General features: G+C 56.6%; 1 protein-coding gene across 2 annotated transcripts in view; it reads left to right on the forward strand.

The window, feature by feature from the left end:
- Positions 1-6,032: 6,032 nt before the first annotated feature.
- Positions 6,033-16,862, forward strand: part of POC5 (POC5 centriolar protein) — a 28,734-nt gene continuing 17,904 nt past the window's right edge. The window contains exons 1-6 of one of the 2 annotated variants that reach the window (XM_062212561.1): positions 6,033-6,074; positions 7,040-7,135; positions 9,451-9,592; positions 11,014-11,097; positions 12,887-13,092; positions 15,048-15,224. In XM_062212561.1, the coding sequence (XP_062068545.1) occupies positions 7,052-7,135; positions 9,451-9,592; positions 11,014-11,097; positions 12,887-13,092; positions 15,048-15,224 (693 nt within the window). In that variant the 5' untranslated portion in view covers positions 6,033-6,074; positions 7,040-7,051. Of the gene's footprint in view, positions 6,075-7,039; positions 7,136-8,768; positions 9,000-9,450; positions 9,593-11,013; positions 11,098-12,886; positions 13,093-15,047; positions 15,225-16,862 lie in introns of those variants that run through there. The other variant, XM_062212562.1, reaches the window with a different exon arrangement.

The raw sequence follows: 16,862 nt of genomic DNA on the forward strand, positions 1-16,862 counted from the left end.
CTGGGGGGCGGGCCTTGCCGAGGGCACAGGAGCTCAGAGAGCCTGACCCCGCCAGGAACAACAGTCACAAACGAGAAGCTCTGGATGCAGCACCAGTCCTACTTGACGTGTGTCTTACTTTATTATCTGCAAGGTACACAAGAGAAAACGTAGTTGTCACAGTCACTCCGAATCTTACTAGTAGAAAATGTTTATTTAGCAGTGCTAACAACTAAACTGTGCTTTCCTTGAAAATGAGTTCTTGAATGGTAGTTACTTAGCCAGCAAGTCTTCCTCAAGTCCTTTTTGCCTCAAATGGAAAGAAAAACGAGAGCGGGCGTTTGGCACGGCAGTTAAACACTGCTTGGGACCCCTGCATCTTCTGTGGAAGTGCCTGGGTTCCAATCCCAGCTCAGCTTCCAGCTACTGTGCACGCTGGAAGACAGTAGCTGATGCCACGCCTGACACGTGTGGGAGACCTGGATTGAGTTCAGGCTCCTGGCTGGGGCCTGGCCAAGTCCTGGCTGTTGTGGGTATTTGCAGTTAATTAATTAACTCCATTAATTAATTAATGTTAATTAATGGGTGGGAGTTCTGTCCCTCTGCCTTTCAAATAAATATAAATAATTTTAAAAAGACAAAACTCAGATTCTATGGGTTTATTAAGATAGCATTATGAAGTTTCACGATTTAATTATCATTATCACATAATTCATACTACATCAGTATGGCTTATGAACTCGGATGCCATGCGTGAATGGCTGTTCACTTTCAACCTTTTTGAAAAATGCTCCATCTGGCCGGCGCCGTGGCTCAATATGCTAATCCTCCGCCTGCGGCACCGGCACACCAGGTTCTAGTCCCGGTCGGGGCACCAGATTCTGTCCCAGGTGCCCCTCTTCCAGGCCAGCTCTCTGCTGTGGCCGGGAGTGCAGTGAGGGATGGCCCAAGTGCTTGGGCCCTGCACCCCATGGGAGACAAGGAGAAGCACCTGGCTCCTGGCTTCAGATCAGTGTGGTGCGCCGGCTGTAGCGCGCCAGCCACAGTGGCCATTGGAGGGTGAACCAACAACAAAGGAAGACCTTTCTCTCTGTCTCTCTCTCTCTCACTGTCCACTCTGCCTGTCAAAAAAAAAAAAAAATGCTCCATCTGACTGTTGATCCTCAGCAACCCAGATCGACGCCACCCTCTGCGTTCCTCCTGGCAAAAGCCTTGCTGTCGTACTGCATGTGTTCTGGCCCCATTTCAGCTGTGCTGTGATCAGCTTAGTTACAGTCGGGACAGGGCTGCGACGGCATCTTGCAACCTTACTTCAGAGTATGTTCCTGGTGTGTGTTTCTTAGAATTCTGCAGGGTTTGTGCATAAACTTTAGAAAGAGCCAGCAGCTCTTGGGTTTTACTGCACCACTCTTTGAACACAGTGCTGTGGTCTGGTGCCTGTGCCCCCACCCCATTGCACATCCTATGCTCAAGGTGACAGCACTAGGAGCTGGGCCTTCAGGGAGACTGGGGCAGGAGGGTGGCACCTTCTCAAACCAACTGGTGCACTGAGAGGCAGAAAGAACATGGACAGGAGCGGTGCCCTCGGTGTGACAGGGTGCTTAAGTTTAAGGTTTTTTTCATGGGACATGGCCGGCCTGCATGGTTATAGGTTATCTTGCTTCGTTGCTTCAGAGCAGGGAGTGTTCCTTTGAGAGAAACAAGTTACAGATACCAGTCTGCTCCTCTGGCTGCAACTGGCACATTTCTGGCTTTGTACTTCTGCTTGCCTGCTTGCTTGATAATGGCCAAGGCCACCAAGATGTTTCTGCCTTTAAACCCCCCGCCCCCGCCACCACAGCAACTCGGGGCTGCCTTCTCCAGACCTGCTGTGGGAGAGGGCAGTCGCCAGCTGGCTAATAAAGACTCCTAATTTGACCTCAGAGTCTTACTGTGCTTCTACTCTGTGCATCCCATAACATCGGGAGAGAGGTGAGGTCGTGGCAGGGGCTGTGTCCCCAGGAGAGAGGTGAGGACATGAGTAGGGGCTGTGTCCCTGGGAGAAAGGTGAGGTCAGGGGCAGGGGCTGTGTCCCCGGGAGAGAGGTGAGGACATGAGCAGGGGCTGTGTCCCTGGGAGAAAGGTGAGGTCAGGGGCAGGGGCTGTGTCCCCGGGAGAGAGGTGAGGACATGAGCAGGGGCTGTGTCCCTGGGAGAAAGGTGAGGTCAGGGGCAGGGGCTGTGTCCCCGGGAGAGAGGTGAGGACATGAGCAGGGGCTGTGTCCCTGGGAGAAAGGTGAGGTCAGGGGCAGGGGCTGTGTCCCCAGGAGAGAGGTGAGGACATGAGCAGGGGCTGTGTCCCTGGGAGGAAGGTGAGGTCAGGGGCAGGGGCAGTGTCCTCAGGAGAGAGGTGAGGTCAGGGGCAGTGGCAGTGTCCCCGGGAGAGAGGTGAGGATGTGAGCAGGGGCAGTGGCTGTGTCCCCGGGAGAGAGGTGAGGATGTGAGCAGGGGCAGTGGCTGTGTCCCGGGGAGAGAGGTGAGGTCGTGGCAGGGGCTGTGTCCCGGGGAGAAAGGTGAGGTCAGGGGCAGGGGCAGGGGCAGTGTCCTCAGGAGAGAGGTGAGGTCAGGGGCAGGGGCAGTGTCCTTGGGAGAGAGATGAGGACGTGGCAGGGGAGGGGCAGTGTCCCCAGGAGAGAGGTGAGGTCAGGGGCAGGGGCAGTGTCCTTGGGAGAGAGGTGAGGATGTGAGCAGGGGCAGTGGCTGTGTCCCGGGGAGAGAGGTGAGGTCGTGGCAGGGGCTGTGTCCCGGGGAGAAAGGTGAGGTCAGGGGCAGGGGCAGTGTCCTCAGGAGAGAGGTGAGGTCAGGGGCAGGGGCAGTGTCCCCGGGAGAGAGGTGAGGTCGTGGCAGGGGAGGGGCAGTATCCCCGGGAGAGAGATGAGGACGTGCGCAGGGGCAGTGGCTGTGTCCCCGGGAGAGAGGTGAGGTCGTGGCAGGGGAGGGGCAGTGTCCCCAGGAGAAGCAGCAAGGACACGGCCCAGAGGTGCTGGCTGGGACTCGGCCTCCAGGTCTGGGAGACACGAAGCACCCAGCTTACAATCACTGTGACAGCAGCTCAGATGGGCTGTTCACACCCTCGTACCTCGGGAAAATAAAATCAACCAGCTGAGCAACGACCAACCCAAAATGCTATGTGCTTTTTCTTTTCCTTCAAGATTTATTTCACTTATCTGAAAGGCAGAGTTCCAGAGAGACAGAGACAGAGACCTCTCACCAGCTGGTTCACTCCCCAGATGGCCACAATGGCCCAAGTCAGGGGTCTCCCACGTGGGTGCACCGGCCCCAGCGCTCAGGCCACCCTCCACTGCCTTCTCAGGCACATTAGCTGGGAGCTGGGTCAGAAACGGAGCAGCCAGGACTCAAACTGGTGCTCCAGTGTGCGATGCCAGCCTTGCAAGTGACGGCTTAACCAACTGCGCCACAACGCCAGCCAAGCAAAATATATAAAATTCTACCAATAATGTTTAAAACTTTTTATATGAACAGAGTCGAAGGTATATGATAGGACTTGTTTTACATACTATTAGGATCCTTTGTCTTCTGTATTTTAATGAAAAAGATAACACATGAGGAGAAATGTAAAAATCTGATTTTCTTGTTTTCCTCTGGCGTGTTTCTGAAATGTAAATAACCTTTGAGTGATCTGGTTTTGTGTATTTGCTTTTTTTCTTATTATTAAAAATGCTAAAAGGCAAACATTCTACAAAATACTACTTATACTTTAAATACACAATATGAAGGTACTTCCAAAAGTTTGTAGAAAAATGGAATGCATTTATTGGGGCCAGCACTGTGGTGTAGTGGGCACAGTGCCAACATCCTATATGGCCACTGGTTCGAGTCCCAGCTGCTCCACTTCCAATCCAGCTCCCTGCTAACGTGCCTGGGAAGGCAGTAGACAAATGCCCAAGTGCCTGTGTCTCTGCACCCACGTGGGAGACTTGGAAGAAGCTCCTGGCTCTGGATCGGCCCAGCTGTGGCCATTGCGGCCATCTGGGAGTAAACCAGCAAATGGAAGATCTCTGCCTCTCTTTCTCTCTCTGAAACTCTGCCTCTCAAATAAAATAAATCTTTAAAAAATAAAGTGTTATCTGTGCATTATCTTATGCCACAGTTAGTCCGGCCTGAGACAGGGTGGCTTTGAGCAATCAATACTAAGGCGGTGCAGCTGGGCAGGCTGGCGGCCGGGCATCCCTGCTGTCCTCGGCTGGCCCCCACACCTGTCTGGGCGTCAGATGGGTGCAGGCTGATCCAGGAGGGCATCCTGGCTCCACTGCACTGGCATCCCGGGGTCCAGCCTCAGGGTGTTGCCATGGTTGTCACAGAGGGCTGGAGCAAGCCAGGCCACTGACACAGCACTGCTTCTGCCTGCAGACACCCTGCAGGGCAGCACGTGACACCACACCCGGGCAGAGGGGCTGGGGCCAGCAGCCTCGCAGCCCTCCGGGGATCCCGGTGGGAGCTCCCAGCCGACAGCCCGGCCCCTGCCTCTCCCCCAAGCTCCAGATGTCCTATCCGCTGACCGAGTGGAGTCCACTCGGTCTGCTCGTCCACCAGCGCCCGCCTCCTCAGGCCACAGACCCGGGCTGGGGCACGGCTCGCGTGGACACTGCCCTACCGCACCTCAGGAGCGCACCTGTGAGTCCCCAAGTCCAGCTCCACGGAGCTCAGTCCCATCTTCTCCCCATCGCCCCCGCTACCCGTCGTGGTGCCTGCACAGTTGGATACAACCTCAACCCTGAGCAAGTCCTGCGCAGCCGGGCACCACCCCTTCCACACAGCTCACCCTCCTACCCACTGGCTCACTCCCAACAGCAAGAGCCGGGGACTCAACCTGGGTCCCCCGAGGCCTGCAGGGACCGGGTGTGGAGCCCCACGTGCTGCCTGCTAGGGTGCACACCATCAGGGGGGGTCGGGGCTGCGCGCGGGCTGTGGCCTGCCGGGGGGGCGCGGCCCTCCAGCGCGGCTCTGTGGTCACCCAGACGCGGGCCCGGCTGCGCGGCTCCTACGGAGGGCGTGAAGCGCTGGGACCTGCGTGGCCGCCCCGCCCGCACCTGCGGAGCCCACGGCAGCAGCGCCTGTCCCCAGGTACTCGGCGCGCGGCGGGGAGGGCAGGGCCCGCGCCGCCGGCTCCCTCCTTCCCCGCACCCGGTCCCGCAGCTTCGTGCGTGATGCCCGCCCTCTTCCGCGGCCCCAGGCTGCAGCCGGCGCGCTCGCCTCCCGCGGCGGGGCCCGAGTGATCGGGCGCGGTCGGCGCCGGCGACCAGGCCGTCGGGGACCTCGGGGATCCGACGCAAGCACCCCCTCCCCGGAGAGGACCGGCCGCCGCCTCCAGGCTCTCCATCTCCGCACCGGCGTCCCACGCGGCGCACGCCCGCGGCCCCGCGGCTCGGAGATGCGGAGACCCCGCTCCGCCGGCGCGGTCCCCGCACCGCCCGGAAGGGCCAGGCCGGCGACCTCTCCACGGGGGACCGCGGGCCCGTGTAGGAACCACCACCGCGCCGACGGCCGCGCCCGGGGCCTAGCACCGCGCTTTCGAGAAGCTGTTGCTCGTAGCACCTAGTTCACGGGCGCCCCGGGCTCGCCTCCCGCGCAGGTGCACCGCAGAGCGCCCGGGAGCAGGCCGGGGCTCCCGGGACCCAGCCTCCCGGAGCCGCACCTGCCGCGCCGCGACTGGTACTGAGCATGCGCACACCCATCCTGAGCCGAGACCCCGCCCCCTCGTAATGGCGCAGCCGCAGCCGACGCTGAGGCCAGGCGGGCAGGGCCGACCTGGGCGGGTCTTCATTAAATCCCGCCCACTGTGCCCGACCCTGCCCCGCCGCGGCCATCACTGAGCATGTGCGGACCCGCCCCGAGCGTTCCGCCCGGCTCCCCGAAACCCCGCCCCTCGGAACGGCGGTGCAGGGGGCGGGACTCTGTGCACCCGCGTTTCCGGCCTCTCCCCGCGGCGGCGCCCCGCCCCGCATCCAGGCCAATCAGGGGCCGGGTTGCCGGGCGGGGCCGGTGCCGCGGCCGTCGTTGGGGTCCTCGGCGGACGGGCGGCGGCGGCGGGGCCTGGTGAGGGTGCGCGGCCGGCGCGGCGGGTCGGGGCGACCCCGGGGCGGAGCCGGGCGGAGCCTCAGGGCCTGCGGCGCGGATTCGGGGCGGGTGGGCAGACCCCGGAGCGCTGCGCTCCTGGTGTGCGGGAGCGGCCCGCGGGGCCCGGGGCCAGGGGTCCGGCTGTGGCCGCGCTCGCCGGCGAGGCCTGGCCCCGGACCGCGGACGCTGTTCCTCCACGTGCGCGCGAGCCTGACCGCCGGCGCGGGGTCTCCCGAGTGTGCGGTGCCGGACGGTCTGCGTGCCCGGGGACACGGCGCGGACGCGGGGTCTGGAGCGTCCCCGAGGGCGGCGGGACGCCGTAACTCCGGCGACCCGGCGGCCGCGGCCGCTTTAACCCCCAGCCAGTGCGCAGCCGTCCGCGGCGCGGGCTGGAGTCGGGCCCCGCGCGCCAGGGCCTCCCTGCCCGCCGCCCCCCGGTCTGCACGCGGGCCGCCCCCTCCTCGCGCCCCTGCAACCCCAGCCACAAAGGGGGGCTGCTCCTGCCCCTGCCTCGCACCCTGACTCCTTAGGGTGTGGTCTACACCGCTGGCTCCCGGGGCGGACAAGCTCCAGGGACACAGGCAGCTGTCGCCTTGAAGGAACGCGTTTCCTTGTTGCTAAAAGCACTTTCTCAAGTCCCGAGAGGCAGTCCCCGGAGGGACGGCGCCGGGCAGGCTCACGGTGTGCTGTCCCCAGCGCTCTCTGCCCCAGCGCTCTGTGCGCACCTGCTGGCCTTTGATCTTTGGGTACCTGTCCGTCTGTCTCCCCGGCCGCGCTGCACACCCGGCTCTCCCTCCTCCTGTCCCTGACGCTTGCTGTAGGCCCTCGGCGTGCCCCGGGAAGGGCGCTCACGTGCCCTGGGAAGACTGTACTTCGTACCTGGGAAGCGTTTTCCCTTGGGTTCGCTCGCGAGGGGAAGCTGAAGGCGGCCGCCTGTGTTGTAGCGCTGGTGCAGGATGTCATCGGAAGAGGACAGACGCTCACTCCCGGTTATGCAGAGCAACTCGGACGCGGGCAGCTCCGTCTCCACAGACCTCCAGGTAGGCAGCGGTGTCTCCGTTTGCTGTAACTTCAGACGGGACAGTGTGAGGGACACCCGCGATGCATTCGCTGCTATTCCTTCCACGCGCAAAGCAGCCCTGGGGTTACAGTGATACCAAGCCCTGGGGTTACTTCCAAACTGGGAGGGCACAGTGCACGGTTTCCAGAAAGCAGAGCTCCTCAGACCCTGTGTGCGGCGTCAGCGCACACGGAGAGGAGGCGGGCATTTCAGGAACCTTTTTCTGGAAGGAAGAACACCTGCATCGATTCGTGCTGCAAACTACAGCACTGCCAGCCCAGCCGGAGTTCTAGAACCCAGGCCCCTGAGTTCTCACCTGGGAGGCTCCGCCCCTGTCGCTAGGACACTCCTGCCGCAGGTAGACAGACACCGTGTGCGCCTGGAGCACTTCGCTTCTTTTACTCCCGATGTGCCGTCCTCGAGAGCAGACCTAAAGTGAGATACTAACGGGTTACCCTAGGGCGTATAGGTAGCTACATCACCTGAGACGAAAGGCTGGACCTTGTGTCTCATCCAAGCAGAGTGACTGACGCTGTGATTTGAGAAGCTTTAGGAAAACATTTTATGAAATCAGTGTTGTTTGAATTGAATTTGTAGACGTAGAAACTGGGAAGGTTTCCCAGGATAAAGCCGCCCGCTCCTCACCTTCCCTGTGGTGGCAGCTCGCCCACGCCCTGCTGTGTCCCTGCACCCGTACTCTAGTGTAGGTTATTCAAAAACCGCCCATACGTTCACACCAAAATGTGAACACTCGTGAGGCCTCAAGTTGTCATCTCATTAAGAGACAAAGCTTGAAATCCAAAGACCAGATCCCCAGAGTGAAGTGGAGGGAGGTGGGGAGGAATCTTCTAGACCTGTCAGAAATCATCTGTGTCATTGATCACCTTCTTACAATGTCAGCAAAGTTCGGAGTCCATCAATTTGGCACTGTGCTGGTTCCTGGACCAAGTTGGAAGCCTGTCTCCCTTCCCTGTAATACCATTATCTGGGGATGTTGTCCATGTCAGTGCCACAAGTGATGTTAAGAATAAAATAGTGGGGGCCGGCGCTATGGCGCAGCATGTTAAACCCCAGCCTGCAACACCAGCATCCCATACAGGCACTGGTTTGAGTCCTGGCTCCTCCACTTCCAATCCAGCTCCCTGCTAATGCACCTGGGAAAGCAGCAGATGGTCCAACTTTTGGGTCCCTGCACCGTGTGGGAGACCTGGAAGAGGCTCCTGGCTTCAGCCTGGTCCAGCCCGGGTCGTTGTGGCCAGTTGGGGAGTGGACCAGCGGATGGAATACCTTTCTCTCTCTTCTCTCTCTGCCTTTACCTCTCTCTCTGTAACTCTGACTTTAGCTGATCAGGAGCCAGGAGCTTCTGGGTCTCCCACATGGGTGCCACAGGACTTGGGCCATCTTCTACTACATTCCCAGGCCATAGTGGAGAGCTGGATTGGAAATGAAGCAGCCAGGACTCAAACCGGTGCCCATATGAGAAGCCAGTACTGCAGGCAGCGGCTTTACCTGCTACACCACAGTGCCTGCCCTATCTTGCACGTGTTTTTAAAAGATGTTTTTTGAAAGCAGAGTGATAGATCTTCCATCCATGGATTCACTTCTCAAAGGGCTGTAACAGCTGGCACTGGGCCAGGCTAAAGCCGGGATGCTAGGAGCTCCATCCTGGTCCCCTCCGTGGATGGCAGGGGCCCAAGCACTTGGGCTGTCATCTGCTGCCTCCCAGGCTCATGAGCAGGACACAGGATTTGAAGTGGATGTGGATTTCCGTGCTGTGGCTTTCCACGCTACACCTGACGTCCAGTTGTCCTGCAGCCTAGCAGCCTTCACACACACAATAACAGGTACTGCTTTTTCAAACAGTTGTACTTAAACTAACAATATAAAAAGCAGATTTAAGCAAAACGACAACTGTTTAGGTTTAGGTGTAAGTTTGAGCTGCGTGGTTTGCCTCTCACAGAGTCAGTGGCTCTGCCTTGGACAGTCCTGGGCAGGTGAGTAGGGCAGGGGCAGTGCAGCCTCGGTGTCCATGCTGCCTCCATGTGTTTAGGCCATGTACTGTCAAAAAATTGTGATACTTTATAAGTACTTAAAACCTGTGGCTTTTGAATAGCTTGTCTCATCTTGAGTTACACTGACCTGAAGAATAAACACTGTTCACTAACAAATTCTGTCGCCTTCAAACTGGAGCACGGGTGTAAAACTCGGAGCAGCAGTGGGATGACAGCTGCTGGGCTGAGGTTGACGCGGGGCTGCTGGGTGCTGCGAGCGGCCCTGACCGCTGGCCTCCCGCAGGAGGAGTACGAGGAGCTGCTGCGCTACGCCATCATGAATCCACCTGCCGACTCCGGTGCGGCTGTGACGTCTCACCCCCGGGCAGAAGTGGCGCCTGATACGAGAATTTCTGCTGCAGCTGGCAGCATTCTTCATCATCAAGGTTGTGTATATCTTTTAAGATATCTCTGAGTTCACTATGGGGCTTATAGTGAAGCTGCCTTAGGATCGGGAGGACGCCTCTCCACCATCCACCATCATTGATGTGTGTCAGTGTCACCGAGGGAGCCTTTCACTTTTCGGTATTACTCCTGGTCCTGAGATGATGATAAGACACCCAAATTTTTATTTGAACTTAATTTTATGAAAAGTAGTAGAACTAGGGCTGCCACCTGTGACACCAGCATCCCACATGGGCACCATTTCAAGTCCTAGCTGCTCCACTTCTGACCCAGCTCCCTGCTAATATGCCAGGGAAAGCAGCAGAAGATGGTCCAAGTGTTTGGGCCCCTGCACCTGGCCCAGACCTGGCAGTTGTAGCCACTTCAGGAGTGAGCCAGCAGATGCAACATTCCTTCTCTTTCTTCCCCCCGCCCCCCATTCCTTTCGACTCTCTCCTGTCTTCCCTCTCTGTAACTCTGCCTTTCAAATAAATCTTTAAGAAAAAGTAGAGGTAACACAGCACTGCCACAGGTGCGGTCTCTGAGCACAATGTGTTGCTTCTCCGCTCCTGCTCCCGGTTTGATGCCAGGATTATCTTGAAAACTCGATGCCCATGCCCAGAATTAAGGTGGTCCTCAGTGACCCTCAGAACCACGTCTGGTACTTTGTCAGCTCGGTTGTCTGGGCTTGGAGCACTGCCTGAGTTGGCCTCATTCAGGTGGAGCCAGTTGTGGGCCGTGTTAGCCGCAGGATTGAGCACTGACACCAGCAGGTGTAGGCTGGTGGGTGGGTGAGAGGTGAAAGCAGGACGAAGTCATAAAGTGCAAGGCCCCAGACAGCCTTCTCTGTGAGGGATGGCGGTGGTCACACCAGAGGCACAGCTGCCAAGCTCATGGCCTGCCCAGTGCCAGAGGCTGCTGGGCTCCCAGGGTCACGGCCCTGGGGTCTTGGACGCAGGTGCTTCATTGCTGCCAAGTCTGGCCAGCTGCCTTGGAATAGCATATGGGCTTGTGGCACCAGAGCCTTCGGAAAACCAGTGTACTCAGAGATAGGAACCTGGGGCTTAGTGCCCCCGCCCCGGCACTGATCTTGGTCGTGATTTGATTACACAGGGGGCCTCCACATGGGTCCCTGCCCGTTCTCCTGTGAACTCAAGTAAGCACATCGGAATTGCTTAGGGCCGCTGGAAGCTTGTCTCCTTCCAGCTGTTCCGCGGTTCCCAGGGACACGGCTCAGGGCTGTGTTCCTCGCCCAGCTCTCCAGCGTTTCCAAGTCATCACTGGGGTTTAGGACACGGCTGTTTCCTCCCATAAGATAGTCTGTGTGTTCAGCCTTTTCCAAAAGGGACTTGAGTTTAAAACATGAAACAGGGTGTATGAAGAGTAGCTCCATTTAATTGAAAAATACTTTTCTTTTTGGCAGGAAATAACCCTGTGATAAAAGAAACTGGGATGGAAGTTGGAAAAGGAAGTGATTTAAATATTTCAGGTCATTCAAAGACAGACGGTATGGCTTTTCCTTGGCTTGCTTTCATTGATGTACAACATACGGCACTTTAATGAATATTATCTATGCAGTTAGAGGAACGATTTCAGTGTACTACTACTTACTGACAGGATTTTTAAATGTCAGTGTTGCCAGTTTAAGTGATAATATTTAAGATTCCGATCCTAAGATTCTAAAATGGAGCAGTTAACACAAGTTAGAGCGTCAGATCCTGTGGCGTCCTTTCTTGGAGGTGCTAAGGTAGAGGGCGAGCGTTGTCAGGTTTAATGGGTGTCAGCAAAGCACTGTTTCCTGGCTCTCAGCATTTGCACGCCAGTGTGATGATTTTCATCCTGCCTCCACGTCACCTGTTCTATCATTTAGTGTTGGGTTTTTGTTTTTTTTTTAAGATTGACTTATTTATCTGAGAGGCAGAGTTACAGACAGTGAGAGGGGGAGAGGCTCCTGGGTCACGGCTCTGGGGTCTGTGGTTCCTTGCGGTCTGTGGACGCAGGTGTTGCATTTGCTGCAGCAAGTGGGTGAGGGGTCTCCGCCACCCACCTGGCAGGACCAGAGTGCGTTCCAGGCTCCTGGCTTCTGCCTGCCCCCGCCCTGGCTGTTGTGCTCATTTGAGGAGTGAACAGCGGCTGAAAGGTCTTTCTCTCTGCCCTTTAAGTAAGGTGAAAGTAAAGTTTGAGTGTGTACCAGAACCAGACTGAGGCGTTTTCCTTGGCGTAGTGAGAGTGCCGTGTCATGGAATGTGGTCCCCATCCTGGGGAGGCCTCTCCATTAGCTTCCTCGCCTGTGAATGAAGCCCTGGCAGGGTCATCTCCGTAGCCCTCTGAGCTCTCCAGCTCAAGGCTCTGTTTTCTCGCGAGTACAGATCTGGTTGGTGAAGCCCAGGGAAGGGCATGCATGCACCTGTCCACCATGCCCTCGCAGTTCCCTAGCCGTCCTCAGAACACATGTGTACAGGGCGGGTCTCCTGGTGTGGCCGGCCCCAGCCTGTGTTGGGCTTTTTGTGCCGAGCAGAGATTAAGGAATGATTTTCCCTTTTGCAAGGAATTCTTGAGAGATGCGCCCTTGAGTGACAGGTCTGTGGTAGAGTCTTTGATGGATCCCTTCAGTGAGGAGAGGAAGCCCCCATCTTGGTTTCAGGACCTGGACCACGTGAGAAGGGGCCTGCAGCAGAAACTGTGATAAAGTCCTGACCTTGGCGCCTTGCACTGTCAGAAGACGCAGTCTTGCATACGCGCAGGGGGCGAGAGGCACAGGTGAACTCACGCTGTGTGCCTCTCCCCTGCTGGTAGAGACGGACAGGCTGCCTTGGAGTATCTGACACAGCGCTTCACTAGAGCTTTCTGCGTGTGCTGTGGATCTGCAGTCGTGTGAGGCGTGCCCCAGTGCCTGCTGTGAGGTAGCCATGGCTGTGTGTGAGCTCTGACACTACTGGCTACTGAACCTCCCAGGCATGGTGGAGTAAGCCCTGGGACGCTGTGGATCCGGAGCAGTGCAGGCGCTCTGCTGACGCTGCTGCGATGGGGTGGGTGATGACGCCGGGGGCTCGGGCTATACGAGCATCCTTACTGGGGCTGGCAGTCATTCGCTGCCACAAAGCAGGGCGTGGGAGGCCTCTCGTGCCAGTCAAGCCTGATCCCGGCAACACTGAAATCAAAGCAGCCAGACCAAGGCACAGCTGACTGGGAGTTCCTGCACCTTTTCTGAGTCTCTGTAGGTAGCAGAAACCGTAGAGCCTTCCTGTTTGACTCCTTGCCAGCGTGGGTCGTCCCCAACCGCTCCTTTCTTCCAGGGTCGTCACCAGCTCTGTCGCCACGGAAGGCATCTCACCCAGTCATGGACTTTTTCAGTTCACATCTCCTGGGCGACTCCTCCTCCCCAGGGTCCACTTCTAGTCACACAGAAGCCCGGGAAGTGGTTGTGGGTGACTTCCTTGTTTCGGAGGAAAACCTGCAGAAGGTGGAAAACGTGCTGGATCTCTGGAGCTCGGGTCTCAAGGTACTGCAGTGACTCGGCTACGGTCGCCGACCCCAGTGTGGGTGGGGTGTGTCCTGATCCAGCTGAGCGTTCTGTGCTTTGAATTTAAAAAACGCCGATGTGCAGTTTCCTGGGAAGTCAGTTCCGTGTTGTCACTGCGCTTCTCGGTCCTTATCATGCACGGGACTCAGGCTGGGGTCCTGTGGCCAGCTTGGGGCTCAGAACGAGTGTCTGTGTCAGGCCACGTGTGCAGACACATGTACAGGCCACATGTACAGCCGTGAGGCGCTCAGCCATGCGACTGCCCTGGGTGGCTGCTGGGGCGCCGAAAGCTCGGCCTGTGCTGACAGAGCTGGGACTGTGTGAAGCCGAAGGTCCAGTGTTAGCAGTGTGTGGCCATCGTGTGGCTGCCCCTGCAGCAACCACGTGGACAGCTGTAAGGCGCACGCTGACAAGTTCTTAGAGCTGTCACTGGTCTCCACTGGACTGCGTCCTGAGTACTTAGTGCTGTCACTGGTCTCTACTGGACTGTGTCCTGAGTACTTAGTGCTGTCACTGGCCTCTATTGGACTGTGTCCTGAGTACTTAGTGCTGTCACTGGTCTCTACTGGACTGCGTCCTGCAGAGATGGCCGGTCTGTTTGCCATGTAGAAAAAGAGCGGCTAGGCATTTGGCTCAGCAGGTAAGTCACCACTTGGGGCACCCACAACCTTTTTCTGAGTTTCTGGTTTGAGTCCCAGCACCTCTGCTTCCAATCCAGCTTTTTGCTAGTGTGCACCATGGAGGCAGCTAGTGATGGGTGAAACACTTGGGTCCCTGCCACCCATGTGGAAGACCCAGATTGAGTTCCCAACTCCTGGCTATTGGAGGCATTTGGGGAGTGAACTAGAAGGTGGGAGATCCCTCTCCATCTGTGTTTCTGTGTCTTTCATATTCAACAAATATATTAAAAACCTGTTGGAATGGAGAAAATGATGGTTTTTCCAAAACGATTTGAAAAAACAATATTCACATACATGGAGAAATTAGTCATGTGAGTTCTGTAGGACTTGTTTCTCCCCAGCTGGAACCTTAATTTCTAGAGATTACCTTTGCCACAGTGTCCCCTTCCCTCCCCCTGGGAACAGGCTTCATGCTCCCCAAAGTGTCGGCCACCAGCACGCAGAATGTTCTGTCTTCAGGTGACATGACCCGTGCCAGTCACGGAGGCTGAGAGGACTTTGCGACTGGCTGTAGGTGGCCCATGGGATCACTGGTCTGGGGACCACGTGTCCACCGTGCTGGCTCCCTTTGCCTCTGTGTCTGCAGAGTTTCCTGGCCATTAACAGCCCAGCCCCCACCAGGTGTCCTACATGTTTTTTTTCCTGTTGTCTTTTTTTTCTTTTAAGACTTATTTATTTATTTGAGAGGCAGGGTGACACAGAGAGAAAGAGAGGTCTTCCATCCACTGGTTCACTCCCCCAAATGCCTGCAACAGCCAGGGCTGGGCCAAGCCAAAGCAAGGTTCCAGCAGTTTAATCCAGGTCTCCCACATGGATGGCAGGAACCCAGTACTTGGGCCATCACCTGCTGCCTCCCAGGGCACTAGCAGGAAGCCGATCAGAAGTGGAGGAGCCGAGGCTCTGTCACTCCTCTATTGGATGTGGGCCTCCCGGACAGTGGCTTTTAACTGCTGGGCCACCACAGCCGCCCTCCGGACCCAACTTCATGTGAACGTTTAAGTCCTTGGGTAAACAGAGGGACTTGGTGAGTGAAGCCTGAAATTTTCCCTAAATGACAACAAGGTTTCATACAGAGCACGTTAACACAGGGAACAGTCATGGCCCTGGCGTGGTGGTGGGCCAGTTGGTGCCTGCGAGTCTTTACCTCCTGTGTTGAGTGCTCATTCCAGTACTGTTTAGTGTTTCTTAGCCTTCTTGGAGTTGTAAGAGGTGTTAACAAACCACCATTTAGTTGGCAGCATGTTTGTTTTTCAGACAAATATCATTTCTGAACTGAGTAAATGGAGACTTAATTTTATCGACTGGCACCGAATGGAAATGAAAAAAGAAAAAGAAAAGCACGCGGCCCATTTGAAACAACTGAACGACCAGATCAGCGACCTGCAGGAGCTGCACAGAGCCTTTGAAATCTCCCTCGGGAGGAAAGATGAGGTGTGAGATTCAGCAGCTGTCTTGCTAGACACTGAATTCCAGGAACTAGTGGTTATTCAGCTCACAAGAGACCAAAGGAAGAATCCTTTCAAAAACTGAAGGAACAGTGCAGGCACGGCCAAAGGATTTGTTTACCCGGCTAACAAGCAGTGTGATGTCACTGACTCCGGTCTTGTAGGTGTTGAGTGGTGTGATGGCACTGACCCCAGCGTTGTAAGTGTTGAGTGGTGTGATGGCACTGACCCCAGCGTTGTAAGTGTTGAGTGGTGTGATGGCACTGACCCCAGCGTTGTAAGTGTTGAGTGGTGTGATGTCACTGACCCTGGTGTTGTAGGTGTTGAGCGGTGTGATGTCACTGACCCCGGTGTTATAGGAGTTGAGGGGTGTGATGTCACTGACCCCACAGTCTGGGTGTTGAGCAGTGTGATGTCACTGACTCCGGTCTTGTAGGTGTTGAGTGGTGTGATGTCACTGACTCCGGTCTTGTAGGTGTTGAGTGGTGTGATGTCACTGACCCCGGCGTTGTAGGTGTTGAGTGGTGTGATGTCACTGACCCTGGTGTTTTAGGTGTTGAGCGGTGTGATGTCACTGACTCCGGCGTTGTAGGTGTTGAGTGGTGTGATGTCACTGACCCCAGTGTTGTAGGTGTTGAGTGGTGTTATGTCACTGACCCCACAGTCTGGGTGTTGAGTGGTGTGATGTTACTGACCCCAGCGTTGTAGGTGTTGAGCGGTGTGATGTCACTGACCCCACAGTCTGGGTGTTGAGTGGTGTGATGTCACTGACCCCACAGTCTGGGTGTTGAGTGGTGTGATGTCACTGACCCTGGTGTTTTAGGTGTTGAGTGGTGTGATGTCACTGACCTGGCGGTCTGGGTGTTGAGTGGTGTTATGTCACTGACTCCGGTGTTGTAGGTGTTGAGGGGTGTGATGTCACTGACCCCGGTGTTATAGGAGTTGAGGGGTGTGATGTCACTGACCCCACAGTCTGGGTGTTGAGTGGTGTGATGTCACTGACTCTGGTGTTGTAGGAGTTGAGGGGTGTGATGTCACTGACCTGGCGGTCTGGGTGTTGAGTGGTGTTATGTCACTGACTCCGGTGTTGTAGGTGTTGAGGGGTGTGATGTCACTGACCCGGCGGTCTGGGTGTTGAGTGGTGTGATGTCACTGACCCCGGTGTTATAGGAGTTGAGGGGTGTGATGTCACTGACCCCACAGTCTGGGTGTTGAGCAGTGTGATGTCACTGACCCCAGCGTTGTAGGTGTTGAGCGGTGTGATGTCACTGACCCTGGTGTTGTAGGTGTTGAGCGGTGTGATGTCACTGACTCCGGTGTTGTAGGTGTTGAGTGGTGTGATGTCACTGACCCTGGTGTTGTAGGTGTTGAGTGGTGTGATGTTACTGACCCCAGCGTTGTAAGTGTTGAGTGGTGTGATGGCACTGACCCCAGCGTTATAAGTGTTGAGTGGTGTGATGTCACTGACTCCGGTGTTATAGGAGTTGAGGGGTGTGATGTCACTGACCCCACAGTCTGGGTGTTGAGCGGTGTGATGTCACTGACTCCGGTGTTATAGGAGTTGAGGGGTGTTATGTCACTGACCCCACAGTCTGGGTGTTGAGTGGTGTGATGTCACTGACCC

This window comes from Lepus europaeus, chromosome 15, assembly GCF_033115175.1.
Source record: "Lepus europaeus isolate LE1 chromosome 15, mLepTim1.pri, whole genome shotgun sequence".
Taxonomy (NCBI): Eukaryota; Metazoa; Chordata; class Mammalia; order Lagomorpha; family Leporidae; genus Lepus; species Lepus europaeus.